The sequence below is a fragment of the Curcuma longa genome, chromosome 11, assembly GCF_044706935.1.
Source record: "Curcuma longa cultivar G26 ecotype Majalengka, Jawa Barat chromosome 11, ITB_CL_G26_1.1, whole genome shotgun sequence".
Classification (NCBI taxonomy): Eukaryota; Viridiplantae; Streptophyta; class Magnoliopsida; order Zingiberales; family Zingiberaceae; genus Curcuma; species Curcuma longa.
The window spans coordinates 31,200,908-31,222,276 of record NC_133871.1 but is presented as its reverse complement, the minus strand read 5'-3'; the positions used below and the strand labels follow the sequence as shown (position 1 = coordinate 31,222,276).

General features: G+C 36.3%; 3 protein-coding genes across 4 annotated transcripts; 1 reads left to right on the top strand and 2 right to left on the bottom strand.

Moving 5' to 3' along the window:
• Positions 1–20: 20 nt before the first annotated feature.
• On the bottom strand, positions 21–4,048 carry LOC141836877 (putative galacturonosyltransferase 10). The gene is made up of 2 exons (XM_074724347.1): positions 3,659–4,048; positions 21–1,766 (listed from the first exon to the last, which is right to left on the bottom strand). Exons 1-2 carry the CDS (start codon positions 3,815–3,817, stop codon positions 318–320), a joined length of 1,608 nt encoding a protein of 535 aa, XP_074580448.1. The 5' UTR covers positions 3,818–4,048; the 3' UTR covers positions 21–317.
• Positions 4,049–5,497: 1,449 nt separating this feature from the next.
• On the bottom strand, positions 5,498–6,227 carry LOC141837672 (uncharacterized). Its single transcript, XM_074725041.1, has 2 exons — positions 5,811–6,227; positions 5,498–5,740 (listed from the first exon to the last, which is right to left on the bottom strand). The coding sequence occupies exons 1-2, from the start codon at positions 5,946–5,948 to the stop codon at positions 5,549–5,551; spliced, it is 330 nt and encodes a 109-aa protein (XP_074581142.1). The 5' UTR covers positions 5,949–6,227; the 3' UTR covers positions 5,498–5,548.
• A 411-nt stretch (positions 6,228–6,638) lies between these two features.
• LOC141841124 (vacuolar sorting protein 18) lies at positions 6,639–21,149 on the top strand. Of its 2 annotated transcripts, none has more exons than XM_074729247.1 (23): positions 6,639–6,869; positions 6,957–7,169; positions 7,430–7,569; positions 7,660–7,755; positions 8,253–8,320; positions 9,439–9,540; positions 9,712–9,841; positions 10,843–10,983; positions 11,067–11,186; positions 11,302–11,358; positions 11,773–11,832; positions 13,036–13,143; positions 13,408–13,568; positions 14,045–14,123; positions 14,435–14,497; positions 14,605–14,735; positions 15,423–15,528; positions 16,740–16,928; positions 18,029–18,256; positions 19,602–19,757; positions 20,103–20,264; positions 20,575–20,691; positions 20,766–21,149. In XM_074729247.1, exons 1-23 carry the CDS (start codon positions 6,698–6,700, stop codon positions 20,934–20,936), a joined length of 2,970 nt encoding a protein of 989 aa, XP_074585348.1. In that variant the 5' UTR covers positions 6,639–6,697; the 3' UTR covers positions 20,937–21,149. The 2 variants fall into 2 exon arrangements, with proteins under 2 accessions (XP_074585348.1, XP_074585347.1); XM_074729246.1 differs by having other exon boundaries at positions 9,712–9,847.
• Positions 21,150–21,369: the final 220 nt, after the last annotated feature.

Below are 21,369 nucleotides of genomic sequence, written 5' to 3'. Positions count from 1 at the left end.
ATCAGCAAAATCTGTCGACTCAACTATGAATAATTAATCTGGTTTCTGTAAAAATTAAGGTCAATGATGTGTCTATTACAAAGACTTGCTTAACAAGCATCTAGTTCTAGTACAAAACGCACCGCATCCTGGTCGGCTGACCTACTGATAAGATTCATCTTGCTTAACATCAAAGAGAATGACATTTTGGAAAATTTGTCTGATGAAACAATTTATACCTGTCTACAATTCCTAGAGTTCAACGATTGCTGCCTGTCTAGGCTTTCCACCATCTCATAGATAGCAGGAATGACACTTGCATTCATACCATAATATGTCTACCCATGAATGAAACATTGTTGCAAGAAAGGATGTGAGAAATCAACATACTTCTCCCAAAAACTCTTGTACTTCTCCATTCCAATCTTCAACCAGGGTTTCATGTTTCCATTATAGTGCAATACTGCACCATTTTTTATTAACGACGGATCGACATTAGTATATCCCAACCCTAGCACATGCCATTTGGGGTCCAACTTCTCAACCAACCCATAGAAGGCCAGTAAGCCAGGAGGCAACGTACCAAGCTTCCATAAGGAATGGTCAGCATTTTTCTCCTGCCAATAGTGATAAATTCCAGTTACATTCTTCTGCCGCCACTCCCTTAGATCAAGGACATTCATTCCGAATGCCCATCCACATGCATCAGGATCAAAATGTGCTCGTATTAAAGGGTGGGAATAGTTCAGATATTTATGGAACCTGTGAAATGTCTCCATGCAAGTCTCAACAGCACCCATCACGTTTCCATTTAGATTGATCGAGAATAATTCTGAGAGATCTTTTTGAACAACAATGTCATCATCAAGGAACACCACTTTTTGTAATGCTGGATAGACTTCTGGGATATAGAACCTTAGGTGGTTTAACATTGATAAATACTTTGGGTTCCTGAACTTGATTGGCGTTCGTTTATCACCACTTCCAGAAAAGTAGTAGCTCTGTGTTTCAGAGTTTTGAAGTTGCTTTAAAACCGGGACATATGAGGCATTAAGCCAGCTAAACTCCTCTACCTTCTGGATCTCAATGGTTGCACCTTGGAAATTGTTCATGGAGAACCAGGCCTTCATCGGAGCATAATTCACCTCGTCTGTAACCAGGTGGAATACAACCATTTCTGGATGCTTTGAGTTCATGGACGTAGAGTTGACCACAGCTGATGCAGCAAGGATGTTATCAGAGAAAATACAAAAATGGTAAAGGCGATTGTCCCTAAGCTTCTCAAATGTGTGCCTTCCTTCTGAAAGTTTTCTTTGAAGATTTCGATTCCTGAACCATTCCATAGTAAGCCTGATACCAAAACAATATAGGCCTTTTGGCAGTTCTTCTGCAGCTATTTGTCCATATTTGGTGCTCTTTTCAGTTTCAGATTTCATCTTCTCATCAAGAGACAACAACTGACCTTTCATCTTCATAATCATGGTTGCACTGTCATAATGGAGTTGCTGCGCTTGGTAGAGCAGGAGACCCATATCACGAATTGCTTCCTCCATTTCCTTCATCATCAATGAAGTTTCCATCATTGCAGCAGTTGACAGAAGAGCCTGACATTTTTGAATTTGGGAACTAAGCTCCGCTGCAAACTGGAGGTTATTGCTATCTTTAGACACCACGACCAAAGTCTTTGCAAGAGTTATTTGGTCTACTATTTGCCTCGTAAAGGAATATGGACTAAGCATGTCATCAGTAATGTTTAGACCTTCAATTACGCTAGGGTTGTAGAGTTTCTGCAACATAATGAACGTTTCAAGGGAAGAATGGGTGTGCATGTAAAAGCAAGAGAAATTATAGATTAAAAGGTAAAAGATAGATTACTATCCAGTAAGCATTCTATTCTTACAGATCGGAGCAGAAACTAGGGGAAAAAATAAATACCAATTAACCAGAATAACATATGTCGATGGGCTTTTGGAACATATTTTGTGGTTTCACCCCAAAATCATTAGATTTAGAGGAAGAATGCCAAAGTATTCTAAAGAATGATGCACAATAAGACAGCCATTTATTCAGATATATAATTGTTGCGAACCATGGACATAAGAAAGGACCATATTACAGCGGAATTCTAACCAAATGGAGAAAAAATATTGTTATAAATTTATTAAGCAAATCGATAAATATTTGGTACCAATTTTCATGCATGATGTGCATGACACACTTCCACTTTTCTCCTCTTTCCTTGCACTTCAACAAGGATGTTGCAACCACTTTCAACGCCCTATTCTCATTATCTCCTTTTCTTCTTATCCCAATTCTCAAAATTGATTTTTCTTCTTTTTCATGATTATTCATGTTTTAACTAGTAGGCTGCTAGTGCAGTAGACTGCCAACAGTCATAGCGCCAACTGCCAGCAAGCATGTTCCACAGAATGATATTCAAATATTGGCGTGCAGGCTTACCCACAAAGATCTAAGTGCACGAATGATCTTTGTAGTAAAGGTACTTAATTCACATCAACGATAAACAGTAAGCAATAAAACCAGTCTATGTAACGGCTGACCAAGAAATAAAGTTGTTGCTTGTTCAGATGTCAGTAAAAGGTTCTCTTAATCTCCAGAGATATCAATAAAAGGTTCTGATAAACTTGAGGATGTGGTTAAGCTTTCAATATTACACAAAATATTTTCAAATTAGATGATTCATATTATCCATCATAGAGTGAACACTCACTTGAGTGTGTGGAATATATACTTACTTGGCTGAGATGCCTAGTATAGTTCTTTTTCCTCCTTTTAACGACACTTTTAATTGTAATTGATTCAACTTGTAACTATAAAATCTATTGCTCATCCTTGTCATTTTCATAACATCTTACCTTATTTTCTCTTGCATCTATATGAGCTACAACTGATTGCTGACATTTAGTAAAATTTGTATCCTGTCCTTGTATATATTAATACTGCAGAACTTTTCCTGTGTTGGTTATTTGTTACCAAAATCTAACTTATAAAGAATTCAATCTCATGAAATTTTCCTTTTAGGCAAAGGGACACATGAGAATCACACCATAATCCAGAAACCATCTTCACTTTAACCGGCCAGCCTTTGCCGAGAGGTATCTTTTGAACAAACTAGTCTCAATGTCAAATGAGAGAATATTGTCGGTCATTATATAAACACAAATAATATAATAAGCAAAAAACATATTTTGTGTGTTGTAAGAGAACATATAGAAGAAACTTCATCTGCTATATGCAGGTTGAATTTTCCCAATGTCTAAGGTGATGCGAATGACATTTGATGTAGGTTGATCCTAAGGAAAAATTAGGAGGCGAATTTGGAGCTATGAAACTAAAATAGATTCCATTGAACAGCTTCATCTGGAATTTCAAGATATCAGGAATGGAAATCTAGGGGATGTCATTTTAATGGGGAGGAAAAAAAAAGGTCAAACTAGTAGCTCTTCAGCAGAAACGACGCTTTATATTGTTGATTTCAGGCAAAAAGTTTCGCCTGTGAGCTAAATAAAATCGGAAGTTTTTGCCCGTTTATTGTTAACAAAAAAAATAAACACAGAAAGATGTTCTAAAGATATTGCAGATATAAATCCCCCTAAGACAGAAATGATAATCAACTAAAAAAATCATGCAAACTAAACATCGCAAGGCGAGATCTCACCTGGCGGGCCAACGGCGGCGTGGATCTCGGCAGCTTCTCCCGACTTAGCACCACAAGGAGCAGGAGCACCCCGAGGCCGCCGGCTACAAGCCACACCCAGGCACTGGAGAACCACCGTCTACGAGACGGTCGCCTGAGATCGAACGGCCTCCGACTCATTTCGCTGCCCCTCACACCCGGCGACAGCAACCGAACCGCTCAAGCGCCGCGCCGACACCCATCTTCGGATATCCGGAGGAAGAGAGACCCAGTTCCAGGTCGGGAATCGATCTTAGGGTTCGGATTGGAGCTTTCCGGTTCCAAATCGTCCTCACTCTGACCTGCTATTCCGGCGGCTACGAGCGCAGGAGACTTCCAGGCTGTCTGAGTGCCAATCTCCGCCAGATCGTTTGTCCGGGGCAAACTTTCGGTTAAGACTCGGCTATTTCCTGTTTTAGTAATTTAGAAATTGGCATCACGGGATCAAGTGAGCCTGTTGTGGGGTACCAAGGTTTGACCAAATCAATAATAGGCTCGAATCATATTCGATAAATTCCAATCCAGTGGACCCACATTTGCATAATTTATTATAATTATTCAGATCAAATACCACTGATAATCAAGCTACTCATCAATAAACAATCTGACATGTGCGACCTCCTGAATGATCTTGACAAAGGAGATAATGAGAACTTGAAACGCATTTCAAGAAGAGGTTAGACTAATGTCAAAAAATTCTAACAAGTCACTCTTACGCTCAAGTTATGATTCTTTTAAAAAGGAGGGAATCTAGATCCCAAAAGAATAAGATGATATTAGAAGAGTTTTTATGAGATGAACCCGGAATAAAACTGTGTGTTGGGCATCTTCACATTGGATGACATAGCGCCTTATAATAACTTGCAAGGGGATCAGATCTAACCGTCGTTTCCTTTTGACCTTATGTGCAGAAAAGGAGGTATCTGAGGGGATCAGGTCTGACAACTTCGTAACTGTCCGTTCATTCTGGGACTGTCGCGTGTTCGTAAGAATATTCGCGTTCCCCTTTAGTAGGTCATGTAATATAGTGGTTTATAGAAGACGTGGAGGTGGAGCTCAGGATGGAGAAAGTCGAGGAGTGGTTGGAACGAGACTTGAGGCTGAGGTGACCAAGACAAGACTTGAGGTCGAGGTGGCCGAGACGAGACGAGACTCGAGGCCAAAAAAAACGAGACAAGACTCAAGGTTGAGACGCCCAAGACTTGAGGTCGAGAAAGCCAAGATGAGATTTAAGGTCGAGACAACCGGGACGAGGCGCCAGAAATGATCAAGACGTGATGCGGGGCCGAGGCGAGCGAGATGAGATAGCTTTAATGGTCCAAGTGGGGTCGAAGATTGAACCCATGCTAAGTCCGAAGTATGATTTGAGTCAGATGTGATAGCTATTTCATCCTGATGGGATTGTTTATCTCCAATTTATATTGACTCGTCTTATTAGCTCAACTCAACTCAGACCTTCACTCAGACTCTTGACTTTCATCTGAGAGGAAGTCATATCATCTACGACACTGCATTAATTATTATTATTTATTTATTTTGGATTGGACTGGCCAAGGGTCAAACTTGTTGACTAAAACGAGTTTTCTCTAGACACTGGAATTAAGATGAAGCTACAAATTTTTGGGTGCTCGTTCCAATAAGATTCAGTTACTGATCAAGCCTATTAATGAATTACTCGCTTTTAATTTTACCAACGTAACTCATCTAAGAGTACTTTGTTCATCTCATGAACAACAGCTGAAGCAATCTTTTTTGGCCGATTAGTATTTTGGCAGTTAAGTTCCAGCCGACAATCACAAACACTGAATTTATGCTTCTTTTACAAACTGAATCCATGAAATAGCTTGGATGTTATACAAAGAGATCGAATTTTCATGCTTTAATTGGCTCCACGGCCATGCATGGGCTGGTGTCGATTTCAGGCACTGATGCTCCTCTGAAGAGCAAGATTGCAAGGCGTCCAACGGTGAAGTAAATAAAGCAACCGAAATGGTGCGTTACAAAGGAACCAAAGTCCGTCCCTACAATGCATTGCCATCCTGGTCCATATGCTTTGTCAAACTCCTGTATAAGCAAAACCCACAAAATATTAGCAGCAGTAGAACTTTTAGCTTCCTACTTCATCTAAAAAAACCTTTTTGATGAAATATGCGATCTCAGTAGACTGAGTGACGTCGAAGAGGTCGAGAGCCTTCCCCACTGCGTCGAGTGCAGCTTTCTGCATGCTCTGCGGCATGTCTGTCTCACCTATCACTGCCTTGCTCTCCATCATCGCTAACGCTGCAAACTTGAAGAGTGGACGGCTCACAAGGGCTCATGAAGTAGAGGAGAAAGAGTTCTTATAGCCATTGGAGGAAGTGGGACACATTGATCAAGCTGCAATGCTTGTGGCCAGAGTCCATTCTCGGCTTGACAGGTGGAAACACTGTTGCTGGCTCTCTGACGGCCAGATGTTGGCCGTCGGCAGCCGGTGAGGAGGAGGTGGTCGTTAGGATTTCGTTGTTTTGTGCAGCGCTGGGTCTTCGTTCTTGCCCTGAGCTGCAAAGGAACAAAACTGAAGCTGTGGTTGTGGTGAAATGCGAATCTCATCCACAGTTTCTGAAAGTTGTTTGTGTTTGTTCAATTGATGCTTGTAGAAGAAGTATATTTACTCGCATAACCAAAAAGAGAAAAAAGGAACAGTCTAGATCTCAACCATTTACTGAGGTCACATAAAACAGAGTAACTTATTTTAACATAATCTTACTCAATAGAGAGAATTTGTAATAGTTTAAGAACAAAGACAAATACGATGGCCCACTTCCAAGTTGTTATCGTAAAATTATAACAGCGCGCATCCACCAGAACATATGACCGTCGGATCTCAACATCCACGAATCTTGAAGCGGCAGTCGGCTTACGTGGCCTCCCTTATAAAAGTGTGGATGGGTTCATTTGTTCAAACTTCTCCAGCGATCTCCTTTCTTCTGATCGCCGTGAATTCTAGGGTCCCGTTGATACCCACTGCCGGATCCCGTCGCCATGGACTCCTCCGGCGTCGGAGGCGGCCTCTTCATTGTTGATCCCCTCGAGCGGAACGCTACCAGGGGCCGCGGCGTCATCACGTCGATGGCTGCCGGCAACGATGTCATCGTCCTGGGCACCAGCAAGGGCTGGGTCCTTCGCTACGATTTTGGGCTTGGGGATACCCAGGGTTTGCATAACTGCTCATTTCTGATCTTTCTCCACCCTTATTCTTCTTGGACCCCGGATCACTTCATTCTATCTATTCTGATTGCAGACCTCGACTTTTCCGGAGGAAGGGGCGGCGATCAGCCAGTTCACAGAGTCTTCGTCGATCCCCGAGGGAGCCACTGCATTGTGACGGTTCTCCAAGCTGGCGGCGCGGAGACATACTACACCCACGCAAAGTGGGCGCGGCCTAGGGTTTTGAGCCGCCTGAAGGGATTAATAGTCAATGCTGTGGCCTGGAATCGGCTGCAGATCACGGAAGGTATGCGCCTTCCTTTCATGATGCTAAATCTTCACAAAAGATCTTTCTCTTCGCTGGAAGGTGGAGTTTCCTTAATCACCTATTCTTAGTTGAAACCGTTATGGCTGATTTGGAAATGGATTTCCATATGGTAAAATTTTCTGGTTGGTTAGAGAAAAAGTTGTTGGATATTGAGAGCTTCGGTTCTATCATATTCGTGGATTTTAGTGGGGATTCGTTGTGATTGAAGGGAGAATTCGTGTTCTTGTTTATGGTTTCAGGGTCAACGAAAGAAGTGATTCTTGGTACCGATAATGGACAGATGTTCGAGATTGCGGTGGATGAAGTGGACAAGAAGGAGAAATATGTAAAGCTGTTGTTTGAGCTGACTGAGCTTCCTGAGGCTATCATGGGTTTGCAGGTTGTATGTCATGCATAATGTTCCTTTCTATTAGAAATCTTGCAGTTTGTCTTCTATGTCAGTATCTATTTTCGGTTTCACCTTTTGCAGATGGAAACAGCTTCTGCGGGTAATGCAACCAGATTTTATGTGATGGCCGTGACAGCTACGAGACTGTACTCTTTTACTGGCATTGGTTCATTGGAGGTTAGATAAATAATTCTGCTAAGGGATTAGTGTAGTTTCTTGTTATGCTCTTCTGCTTAAGTTTAGATCCTAAAGAGTGCCTTATTGTAAACCCATAGAAACCTGACATTTTTTTGCTTATGGTGTTCAGTTATCCCACTGAAGTATGATCAAATCGTGTTCATACAACAACCTATATATGGGTATCTCATAGTATAACCTGAACACTTTTAGATACCACTTATGTTGATGTGCGAAGGTCCTCTCATTTTCTACAGAAGAATGTTTTGTGTTGTTATTTTTTTTTTCAAATATTATATTGTTGAAGGGATAGCAAAGCATTTTACTTTTAATTGAAATATATATAGTTTGGTAAGTAATTATCTCCAAATTTTTCTGAGGATATGGAAAGTCAGAAAAGTTTCTCCTATTGCTGGTCTCTCAAAGGAAGGGCTATGTTCAATACAAAAACTCTAGTGAATTTCTTGTGAAGTTTCTTATGCTGCTTTGTTTTGCAGACTGTCTTTGCTAGCTATTCAGATCGTGCAGTACATTTTATGGAACTTCCTGGTGAAATACCCAATAGGCAAGTTATCATGTGCTCATTGTTCATCTGTCAGGAAAAAATCTTAATATCTATTTGCCCTGTTCTAATTTTTAATTGAGATATAAAATTTTAACTTTCTTTCCTTTTATGATATTGCTTTACAATATTTAGCATGCCTTAGGTCTCTGTGTGCTGCAGGTTTTTATTTAACACAGTAAGTATTGATTAAACACACATAATTGAATGAGACAAAGGAAACAGGACTATCACTTTTGATAATGTACATAAAAATATGAATTGCCTGTCTAGTTTGTCAATTTATTATATTCTCATATGCATAAAATTTGGAAACATCGTCCTAATTATGCTAAAATAGTAGCATAACATTGTATTTCAGCTAACTCTATAACCTATTAACAGACTGACTAGCATTTGGCTCTAGTCCTCTTATTACTACAGTCGGCTTCCAGCATTTGACAATTAGAGTGATGTACCTTTTGACAATTTGAAAGATTGTATATTTATTTATTTATTTTGCATCAAACATCCTTATCCTCTACCGTGCTCAATCATATCATTTTTATTTCACCAATGATCGAGTATAATTTGTCAAATCTATTGGGAACATTTAGATTTATGAATCTCTGCTATTGACTTGACTTTTTGGTCAAAGAAATTCTTAGGAAAGTTCTTGTCTCGTCTTGGGTTATCAGTTTGAATCTTCACCATACTTTTAGGCTAAGTGAGCTAACTGGAACGAGGTTGGAACTTGTGGTCATAACAGGATTTTTCAGGAAAAATGTTGTCTTACTCTATTGGTTGGATCTTCAATAAAGTGTATACTTTAGACATCCTGTAGTAGTAGACTCTTGATTATTATGTTGGTGCAAATTACAATTTGTGATGTAATAATTCTTCTAATGATTTATCACAAGAAGTACCAAGAAACATAGAAAGAAGGCATCAACACTGTGTTTTTTGTTTCACTTGATTTTATTTTTCTGCTTTGTATATTTTAACTTCTTACATTGTTGAGCTATCAATTTCCCTTCCTCTTACGTTTATACAGAGAGATAATTCATTTTTTCTCATATAGTAGATTGTAAATTTATGTTTTAAATATATAATTGCTTGATAGAACATTTAACCATATTCAGTGAGCTGCATTTCTTTATCAAGCAACGAAGAGCTAAACATTTTGCCTGGCTTTCTGGGGCTGGAATTTATCACGGTGACTTAAACTTTGGTGCACAGCATAGGTATGAAATTCTTCTTTGAACTTTATCTTACATGATTTTTATAGCTTACTAAATTTTCAGTTACATCTATTGCCCTACATTGTATAAATATATTTGACAATTTTGAGTCAATTTGAGAGTTGAAGATGTCCCTGCACCTAATTTTCTTGGAGCTACCAATTGTTTATCTAGTTCAATCAATGGAGATGCAAACTTTGTTGAAAACAAGGGCCTTTTGGACTACTCAAAATTGGGTGAAGCCAATAAACCAAGATCTTTTGCAGTTTCAGAATTTCACTTCTTGGTTTTGATTGAGAACAAGGTCAAGGTACAGCTCATATTCAAGCTGAAATGTAACTAGATTTTGTATCTGTATTTTACATGTAAAATAGGAGACTTAAGATACGTGAATTAACATTTACAGTGAAAAAAAGGAAAACAACTGAGGGAAAAATAAACTGGTGACTTAACATACCAGTAAGTGATGTACTACCATTTTGTAGTTGAGGTAGCTTGATATCTTATATTATGATGTGCACACATTGGAAAAATCCGCTTGGGTTTTTAATAGGCCTAAATAACATGTTCATTAAGCTTAAATCTAAGTAATAGATCAATCAAAAAACCTACAAACCCAACTTTAGATGTCGGCCAAAATTGCACTGTCATTGTTTTCCGCACTTCATGTACTTGTGAAGAAAAAAAAATAGCAAATAAATCCACCCATGTGAATCCAAGTCAAACTCATTGTAGAGTCTTACCTAGTGTATGACTTCTGATTTTGAATGCGGCTCCACAATGACATATGTTTTTATTTTCTTATCTTATGCTATCACAAAACCTAGTTGTAGGCCCTTTTTGATACAAATTATTATTATTATTTTTGCAATATACTATGAGAAGATTGGTGGATTATCATCGTCAAGTTCTCTAAGTCCTGACTATTTGAAGTTGTCTACGTGGATCTTATCCTTCCATTGAACTCTTAACTACGTCACTAACAATATTTGATCAATCAAATCATTGTTTATTTTATTAGAATTTTCTACAGTCTCCTCTCTACCCCTTGCACCATCAATTTCTAATCAGTTCAGCTTGTCTAATGTTAAACCTGTAGATCATAAATTGTATATGAATTTATTTGCCAATATGAAGCTATTTTTGTAGCCCACCTCTATTTGACTCTTGCATGATTGCTAATGACCTCAGGCAAATGTGGCTATGCTGTAATTTTAAGTTAATTATTGTTTTTTATAACTTGACAACTTGTGTGGCTCAATTGTTTTTCATAGCTCACGCAAACAACTTTACCTTTGTTGGCAGGTTATCAACAGAATTAGCCAACAAATGATCGAGGAACTAAAATTTGAACATTCACCAGAATCATCAAAAGGAATCATTGGATTATGTAGTGATCCCACTGCTGGGTTATTCTATGCATTCGATGAAAATTCTATTTTCCAGGTTAGACTTCAGAGTTTATGTTGATTTGTGGTTTACTAAAATATCCTTACCTCTTACTGAAGATTGTGGTCTTCCATACATAGGTTTCTGCTCATGATGAAAGTCGAGATATGTGGCAAGTATACCTAGAGATGAAGGAATATGCTACTGCTTTAGCTTATTGCCGAACTCCAATCCAGAGGGATCAGGTGTATCTTGCTCAGGTAATTCTTGTCTTTATGGGCTTTAATACATATGGAGTTCTATACAATGATAATATCTCTCTTGGGCATTGAAGCATGGTGAACTTGTTCATTATGATCATTAATTCTTGTTCAGGCTGATGCTGCTTTTTCCACAAGAGATTATCACCGAGCAGCTTCCTTTTATGCGAAGGTGAGACTTGTATCATTAATAATATTATGAATTATTAAAAAGATTAATTTTAGCAACTCTTTGTGGATTCTTGCCAAAACATATTCCCTGCATAATTTTTGAAAATATTAATAAGTCAAAGCAGTAATGATTAGCATCAATATGTACTTGTGTCAAGCATAATGAAAAGTGAACACGTGGAACAATGTGAAGCATTATGTTTGCATGAATTTCATTACTTTAAGCTATGTGGAAATGTCTTTAGCAGTAGTGAGTTTGCACTGGTAGCTACTGAAGGTAAATGCATAAAGAATTTCTTGAGCAATGAGTGCCTTTGGTTGTTTCGACATTGTCTTTCATTAAACAAACTGTTGTCAAAGCTGCACTTTTCTTCTTTGTAGTACAACATGATTAGAGGCTTTCTGTCGTTTGCAGGTGAATTACATCAAATCCTTTGAAGAGATCAGCTTGAAGTTTGTCATGGCAGATGAGTTGGTAAGATTAAATATCATGATCAATGTGAGAAGTAATTTAAATAATAGTGAAGAATATCAAGTTCAACAGTAGATGATCAAAATTAATTATTATAGTGGTCTTCCAGTTCACTCTGCCCGTAATGCCTGACTTGTATTATTTACATATGCTACTTGCAAAATCCAAAGTTTGAATAGCATTCTTGTTTAAGAGATAGTTTCTCACCAGCATTATGCAACCCACTGATGGGAAAACCACTATCTTTTTCTTTGGTTGACTTAAGAGGATGAAAGAATCTATGTAGATTCACATATCATCATTTTTCTATCATCCTCAAAATACAGAACACATAAAGCAAATAAAAAATTGCTTGGTTTGATGATTTAGAGCTTAAATTATTGCAAACATGTTCATCTCGACAATGTGCTGCATATTTTTTCACTCTTACTAGTCTGTGATGAACGCCTCTGCTGGTACTAATTGAGCACATGGAAAGCAAGTGGAGCCTAAGAAAATGTGAGAATGACAATATCTGACTATAGAAGTTGGCTTAGATGGTCAAACATTGCATGTTGGGAGATTCACCATGTTAACTGTAAGTACATGAAGCTCATTGTTAAATGCTTCTAAAAGTGGCAGCTCAGATCTGAACATCTAATATAAGAATATAAGGTGTCCTATTTGCAGACTATAGACTTTTAGGCATTTTGTATATATTACACTCTTGTGTCTGGTCGAACTGTGAACTTAGGCTCTCTTTATTTAGTTCTTTTCTTCACTATCAGCAGATCTACTTGTTAACTATTGCATATGTGAAACTACCATTTTTACTAGTGCAATCTTAGGTTGGCAACTACTAAGGAATTTCTCAAGATATTCTCCACATTAGCTTTTTTATGTTTTTTTTTCATTTCATTATGATCTGGGGCCCTGCAGTCCTCTACCTTGAACTTGATGTAATCAAATATTAACTTACCTATGTTCAAAACCGTCATGTGACTTCACATAATGAATGGGAAACTTTTATTAGGATAATCATTTAATCTTTGAAATTGCACCTTTATTATATATTGTTGTCTTTTTTATTTCTGTTTGTTATTTTTGTTTTTAGAAAAAAAATTCCAGTTCTATGTATTTGGTGAACTACAAATTTGAACTTGAAAATTTCTGTTATCTATTATTGAGCATGTGATCTTCAAGCTTCAGTTGTTATTTCGGTTACAGGATTCACTACGGACATTTTTGCTACGAAAACTTGATACTCTGACTAAGGATGATAAATGCCAAATCACAATGATCTCCATGTGGGCTGTAGAGCTGTACTTAGACAAGGTTTCCCTTTCTGTGTGCTTTTTTATTCAGTCGTGCTGCAGCTTATGTTTTCTTCTTACTGCTAAACTTCCCTTTCCTTAAAATTACTCAATTTTATGAAATGGATTCATCTAAAAGTTAACACCTGTTAATTTTATTGAAAAGAACACCTTTGCTTATATAGAAGGTCACAGTACCATCAGGGTGGCATATTAACTTAGCTTATCGAGTAAGTTTTTGGATCACTTATGACAGTATACTTATTTCAGTATGGTATCTTTGTAGATAAACCGGTTGCTTTTGGAAGATGATGCAGCAAAGACTGGTAATGGTGTATCAGAAATGAATAAATCTGAGTATCAGTTAATTGTACCAGAATTTCGAGCCTTTCTTAGTGACTGTAAGGATGTTTTAGATGAGGCAACAACAATGGACTTGTTGGAGAGGTATGCTAATGGTATATGATATGGTTCTTATTGGTATATTTGGAATTTCTACTGAAACCTATACATAATATTTCAAAGTTTCTGATTATTTGTTCATGGAAGTAGATATATCTTTGGATTCTTGGTTTTCCTTATCTAATCTTTGAAAAAATTTATTCTGCTCAATATTAGTTACAAGAAATATTGATTTGAAAGGGTGCTTATATATTTATGTAAAATGATTTTATGGAGATAGAATTTGTACTTTGTACTGTCATATCTACCTCCTTGTAGCATGGTAGAAAAGAAGATTTTATTTAGCATCTTTTTGCAATCCTTCTTTTTCTAGTACAACTACAAACTGTGATTCCCAATCCTATTCACAATGAATGACATTTTTTTTTTTGCAATTTTTATGTTTGATGCTGTTATATTTTGAAAAATTAAATAGGCTAGGCAGATGTATAAACAAACAAAAAGTTTTCTGATTTGTTCAGGCACGGTAGAATAGATGAGTTGGTCTACTTTGCTGGGTTGAAGGAGCACTATGAAATTGTCATTCACTATTATATTCAGGTATAGTTCTTCTTTGTGCATAACATATCTGTATTTTTATCCTGAGACCAGTAAATTTGCCAAGTAACTATGGCACTACACAAACATTGGGCTAGCATGCAGAGTTATTTAACTGTAATCTTTCTTGAAATATCGTTTCTTGAGCTTTAATATAGTTTGCATGAAGCTTGTTGCTTTCTTGATATTTGAATATTTTGAATTGGAATATTGCCCACTTATTTAACTTGAGCCTACTGTCTGTTAAACTCACCATGTTGAACAATAACTAGAGAAGTTGATCCAATACTATCTATTTGCTGAGTGGTTTTTAGCAAGGTGAAACAAAGAAAGCATTAGAGGTGCTCCAGAAACCTAATGTTCCTATAGATCTTCAGGTACTCGTTCCTGCTTTTTTGTTGTTATTTTAAAGATTTATTTAATTTACCAGGATCTTATGGTTTATGCACTATGTATACACTTGCAAACTATACTTTCTTTGCAGTATAAGTTTGCCCCTGATCTGATTATGCTTGATGCTTATGAGACTGTTGAATCATGGATGGCTACCAATAAGCTGAACCCAATGAAGCTAATACCAGCAATGATGCGCTATGCAAGTGAACCACATGCCAAGTATGAAGAATTGCTCTTTTATTTTCTGTTTAGCATATTGATGTTTGTTTTGAAGTGGAATGCTATTTGCATGGTGGTAACTGTGGTCATGATTGCTCCATCGTAAACTTTTTTTTTGAGAGTAATATTGGTATATCCGTGATACCTACAGTTGGTGTAAGCTTCTGTATCATTTTTTTTAGCATATGTAATTATTACTAGTCCAGATGTGTAGTATCACTACACAATGATGGCAACTTATGTTTAGATATATTGTGACTCCATCTGGTTATTACCAAATCACACTAGTACATATCATCCTATATTTTTGAATTTGACTGAACATTTTATTTTTTTGCCTCTGACTTCTATTTTCATTGATATCAATTGTGAAAATTTGCAGGAAGTCTTAGTGTTATGGTTCTATATGTTCAGATTTTGCTAATGGATCTTGGATAATTCATATGCATTGTCATGCTGTTTTCCCTCTCCCTTCCCCTCTCCCTCTAGTTATCTATCCAAAGTAAATGAAGCCTTAATTTTTGGTTCTATATGTACAGATTATGCTAATAGGTAAAGTTCAAGGACATTGTGTATCTTCCTCTTGGTCCTTTTGAGCATTTGACACCAATATTGATCCTAGATGTAGCAAGTTGCTTAGATGTGAACATTTTTTCATTAAGTTGATATCAATTATGCTTGTTGCAGGAATGAGACTCATGAGGTCATCAAGTACTTAGAATTCTGTGTTCACAATTTGCATAATGAGGATCCTGGGGTTCATAATTTGCTACTTTCATTGTATGCCAAGCAGGTTGGATATATTAACCCTGATTTACTTTGCTACTTATTTATTTTGGAAAAGTATTCACTTCCCACCTATTTAGGGATAAATTGCCTTCTATACTTTTACATAGCAATACCCCCCGTTAGCTTATACCATAGTTATGAATTTTAATAAAAATAACTTCTTGACTCAACTTGTAAATGTGGCAATTGGTTCATAGAGTTTTGTTCTTTTTTTTTCTCTAAACTGTATTAAATGATCAATTGTTATGTCATCAATCGGTCATTTTAGCAAGCTATCCAACTAGGATAACAAGAAATGTAATCTTCGAACACGATGGTGGGATTTCTCGTGCAATCTTCCAAAGCAGGAGGGACACTACAATTTGTTTTTACTATATCTGATTTGGGCTACAGGCTTGTGATAAATCTCATTTATTCTCTCTCTCTCTTTTTTTTTTTAATTACTAAACCATTAATGATGGTCGATCATGCTGGCAAATGCATTTGCCTTCTCATATCTTGATAATGGATTTGGTAATTTGTATTTATTCCTCTCATAGTTTTGCATTATTTTTCTGTCATAATCTTCACTTTATAATGTCTGTTCTTATCTCTAACTAGGTACATAATATAATATATTCATCTTCCATGTAAATAGCCTTTAGTTCCAACATAGTGACAGGCAGATGAAATGAGGTTCAAGTGAAATCTTAGGACATCAAGAGAAAAGTAGGTAAAATGCTTGAATTTCAAGAAAGGACATATGTACAAAGATCACAATTATTGCTTTGCTTATTTTTCTTATTTTTTAAAAAAAAATCTCTAGAATTGCAAAGGATTGCAGTCAGTTGAACTATCTGATGCGAAGGATTGCAGTCAGTTGAACTATCTGATCTTTTCAGCTTATAGAAGTACTAAGTGTTTACTTTTTTCTGATGTTCTTTTATTGCCATGTGATTTGTTCTTACATTTAATTATTATATCATACATGATTAACTTGGGATATTTTATAAGAATGCATGTGGAAATGAACATCAAGTAGGTTTTTGTTAAGTCATTTATTTGCCTGTTGTCCATCTTTGGATTAAAAACCTTGCTATCTATTTCATCAAACAAAGCACTTAAAATTATTGATTTATGAAGCTTCATTATCAATTAATCATGCTTTTTTATTTTTTAATAACCTCCTATTATATTTTAATAGGTCTGACAATATCTTTGAATAATATTGTATAGGATGATGAGAGTGCATTGGTACGATTCTTTCAATTCAAGTTTGGCAAAGGGCGAACAAGCGGTCCAGAGTTTTTCTATGATCCCAAATATGCTCTCCGGCTATGTCTAAAGGAAAAGAAAATCCGTGCGTGTATTCATATTTATAGTATGATGTCCATGCATGAAGAAGCTGTGGCCCTTGCATTGCAGGTAAAAGAAAATTTGATTAAACATTTTTAATTGAGTAACTGCTCTGATCTAAGTGTAACATTGCTATTTTTAATATATTGATTATTGTATCAACATAGAATGGTACTTTTTGGTGCTGACCTGGTCTGACCATGTTGATATCTTCATTGATTTTTCTCCTTGGCATGCCTCCTTCTCATCCCTATGCTGCTCCTTTCGCCTCTGTTTTTCATGGTCTCTACCCTGAGAGAAGGTGTCGAGAAGAGGAGGAGACACACCTAACTTGGGGGTACTCGCTCACTCATTCCAACTGCCATTGGAGTTGGTTTGTTTGGGCTCAGAGATAAGCGCTTGTATTACCTGATATAGGCTTTACATGCTTGTTCACAAGTGATGTATTTTATCTCTTTTAGACAAGTGGTTTTTATTTTAATTTCTCATGTTATCTTTTACTGAATATATCCATTTTTTGAAAAACAATCCATCTCAGATATACCTAGTGACATTTTTTCACATGCTGCTCCTGACTATTTAGAATAAAATATTTCCAATGGCTCTCTTCACTTTGTGTTCATTGGTTTTATTTCAATAATAAATTTTCTGGTAATTTTTTGCAACTTAATCACAAATGCTTTTGGCCTTTTCCAAAATCATGACTTGTATATTCAATTCAGCTTACATTTAGCATCCCTAATTCCCGCATGTATCTTCACATCTCTAGTATATTATTCTGAATTAATGCTCATTGAACTCTCATCAATCAAACTAGTGTTATGAAGATATAGCATACACTATGGATTGATACACATCTGTAGATTCTTGTTATACACTAAATCCTCTTTCAGTAGTCTTATTACTTCCACATGGTATTTTATCCAACACAACCAACTGGGCTTAATTAGGCTAGTCACCTGCTAATGTCTGTAATAAGAACTCTCCTAGGATCCATCAGCTTGCTTCTGTTGAAACACTGCTGTAAGTTGCTATTTACGTTGCTGGAGATTTTATCTTATTGAACCTATTTAGGTTATATTTGAATGGTCAAAATTTTGAGTTATAAGGCCACAGAGATATTGTTTGGTTAATATAAATATTTTATTTGCATGAATTTGCTTGATCAGGTAGACACAGAGCTTGCAATGGCAGAAGCTGATAAAGTTGAAGACGATGAAGATTTGAGGAAGAAGCTATGGCTTATGGTTGCAAAACACGTAATTGAGCAAGAGAAAGGAGTTAAAAGGGAGAATATAAGGAAAGCTATAGCATTTCTCAAGGAAACTGATGGACTTCTGAAAATTGAGGATATTCTCCCATTCTTTCCAGACTTTGCCCTTATCGATGACTTCAAAGTAATTTTCTCTGATCTAATAATTTGCTATCTTGACTATGAATAGCACATTAGGTTAGCAGTAGTTAAGATCCAATTCTTCATTTAGTCTTTAGATGTGTTTAGATGGGATGATCCTGGACTTATAGTTATGTTTTAAAAAATGAAAGAATTTTTAATGGCATTTCTAGTTTCCTAGATTGTTCAAGTTTCTTGTCTGTATTGAGTTTATTGACAACATCAATACATAAAGTTTAACAATGATTTACAATATCTTGTTTGAGTGTACTTTGAGTATTAGATTTTAGGTAAACATTATGCCTGAGGGGTGACCTGAATTGTAGACAAATTGGCTCAGATCTGATGGTGTATTTTTGTTTTATTTTCAGATCATGTTGCATCACATTTCTTTTTTTTTTTTTCAGTGTTTTTCCACATGCTGAATTTAGTAAATTAATCAAAATATTATGTTCATTTATACTGATTGGGTTAAGCCATTCCTGTCTTTTTTGCTCGCACCTACTTCTTTGTGGATTATGAAAATATCTTTTTAGTTGTAAAAAGATGCAATTCTGGACCAAAATCTCTTAAGAAAGTCAACTAGGATCTTACAACACTTGCTTGTGAATTCCGTATAATCCAGACTTATTTGAGTGGTAAACTTTTATCCATTCCATACCTCAAATTGATCTTGATTCAAACATAGCCTTTCTTTTAAAAGATTTAGCATTTATTGCAAAGGCACCTCTGTGTTTTTTTTTTTACAGAAAAATGTATCCCCTTTTTCTAGTGTATCCTTGTTATGCAGTAATATATTATATCTTAGACATCATCTAATTTTCAGTAGGAGATGCCAAACAACTTTATAATTTACTAATATGTTGTATACCACCTGTTAGGTGTTACAAGAGATCAAGGTGACTTTTGGTTTAATTTTGAGCCAAAACTAAAAGAAGTGAATAATTTGAAGAAAAAACCATGAATACAAGAATCAACTACAATGTTTTGGTAGATCTCCAGATTCTTGAACAATCAATAGATCTATAGATGATTTGTGACCTCCAATTAAGAAATTATGTCCCAAAAAATCTTCTATTTTGCTTGACATAACAGGGATGAAGTAAAGAAAGGGCCAAACAAGGCACAACCTATGATGATTGATGAATAAAGGAGCACCTTTATGATAACTACCCAAAGAATGTTTTATCATATGAATTTCTTTCTTGATATTTTGATCATCTTTGACATTCCATCATGTGTTTTATGCCACTTTCTGTCCTTGTTATAATCTTTTCCTCTCAATTTATTTAATTCTATTTATTTTGGGTCAATCTGCAAACTCATGATTTCCCTCAATGATGTTATAGGAGGCAATCTGTTCTTCATTGGAAGATTACAACAAACAAATTGAACAATTGAAACAAGAAATGAATGATGCTACTCATGGAGCTGATAACATACGGAGTGATATTAGTGCCCTTGCCCAAAGATATGCTGTAATTGATCGTGATGAAGAATGTGGGGTATTGTTCTGACTTACATTTGTATACTTTTCAAGAAATTAAAAGTCTTTGGTCATCTTATGATAATAGAGATTATAACTGTTAATTTTTGTTGGCTTGATGTTAATATCTCAGTTGGCATTTTCTAAATTGAATAGCTTGTGAAGTTGTGTCCTGTCAAGTGTCTATGGTTAGCTCCTAGATTTGCAGAATCAGATTGCATTGGCAATGATGTAATGGAATATGGATGTATCTATCTTCACTTGCATTGTTTATTTATTATAGATTAAAATGTTTAAACATGAAGTTAATTAGAAATTCACCTTTCTTCAGATAGTTATGCTAATATTCTCTTTTGATTGCTAGGTTTGTAAAAGGAAAATATTAACGGCTGGAGGGGCACCTCTGCTGGCTAGGGGTTATACATCAACTGGACCTATGAGCCCCTTCTTTATATTCCCGTGTGGTCATTCCTTTCATGCACATTGTCTGATTGCTCATGTGACTCAATGCACAAGTCGAACCCAAGTAAGTAAAAATTAGGTGATTATTTGTGTTAAATCTCAATGTTTCAGTGATTATCTTTCATATGTGAGAGAATACTCTCCTATTAACTCCTAGAGCTTGGAAAGCTACCTGCTGTATATTTTTTAGAGCTTCTTGTTTGAGTGACTATAAAACCATGATTGTTTATCTGCTAAACCTTGTGGTGGCTAAGTTTGTTGGGGCGAATCTGCTCCCCCAATTGCAAGTGGTAATCTGCTCCCCCAATTGCAAGCTACCCCACGGGTTATTGTAAAATGTAAACGCTTCACATGTGCATTTTGTGCTGGCTTAGGCTGAATACATACTGGACCTTCAGAAGCAGCTCAGCTTACTCGCAGATAAGCCCACAAATGAATCAAACGGCACTGCAGGTGATGAATCCATCACTAGCATGACGCCTCTTGAAAAGGTTAGTAATGGTCAAAGCCTGACTTCTTGCTTTCATAACAATTGAACTGACCTGAACTTGGTTTCTTCTAACAGCTTCGATCACAACTTGATGATGCTATAGCAAGTGAGTGTCCCTTCTGTGGTGACCTGATGATCAGAGAGATCTCATTGCCTTTTGTTCAGCACGAAGATGCAGAGGAAATGGCTTCTTGGGAGATCAAGCCTCATGTGACAAGTCAGAAAATTCTACCTATGACCATATGATATCTGTTCTTTGCTCATTCTAAATTGTATGTAGTCTCCTGACATGAAAGTGAAGCAGCTATTGACGTGGATTACATAGATTTGTATCTATGTAATCACTGTATCTACCTGCAATCTACTGTATAAAGCCGAGCAATCTTTGATACTCGACAGTTGGGTTTTTTTTGTGTTGTTTATTATGTATTCCTGATCGAAGTGATTTTTTTTTCTTTTACAATTTTGTTAAACTTTTGTATTTAGTTCTTGATGGACAAATAACTGGAAATAAATTATTTTATTTTTTTATTTTTCTTGAACATAGAAAAACAATATCTGGATTTGAATTCTTTCCTCAGTTATTGAGCAACAAAATTTTCAAGTCCAACAGTCAATTGCGGCTAGTTCTGGAGCATAACAACAACAAATCAGGTATACGGCAGATGTTTTTATTTTT

Bases quoted from the DNA above. Each gene is read 5' to 3' on its own strand.
- LOC141841124 (XM_074729246.1), top strand. From the start codon at position 6,698: ATGGACTCCTCCGGCGTCGGAGGCGGCCTCTTCATTGTTGATCCCCTC. The intron at 7,756-8,252 runs GTTAGATAAATA...TTTGTTTTGCAG, and splicing joins CTGGCATTGGTTCATTGGAG to ACTGTCTTTGCTAGCTATTC. The intron at 19,758-20,102 runs GTATTGTTCTGA...TTTGATTGCTAG, and splicing joins ATCGTGATGAAGAATGTGGG to GTTTGTAAAAGGAAAATATT.
- LOC141836877 (XM_074724347.1), bottom strand. From the start codon at position 3,817: ATGAGTCGGAGGCCGTTCGATCTCAGGCGACCGTCTCGTAGACGGTGG. The intron at 1,767-3,658 runs GTGAGATCTCGC...ATTATGTTGCAG, and splicing joins CGCCGCCGTTGGCCCGCCAG to AAACTCTACAACCCTAGCGT.
- LOC141837672 (XM_074725041.1), bottom strand. From the start codon at position 5,948: ATGATGGAGAGCAAGGCAGTGATAGGTGAGACAGACATGCCGCAGAGC. The intron at 5,741-5,810 runs GTTTTTTTAGAT...TTGCTTATACAG, and splicing joins TCGCATATTTCATCAAAAAG to GAGTTTGACAAAGCATATGG.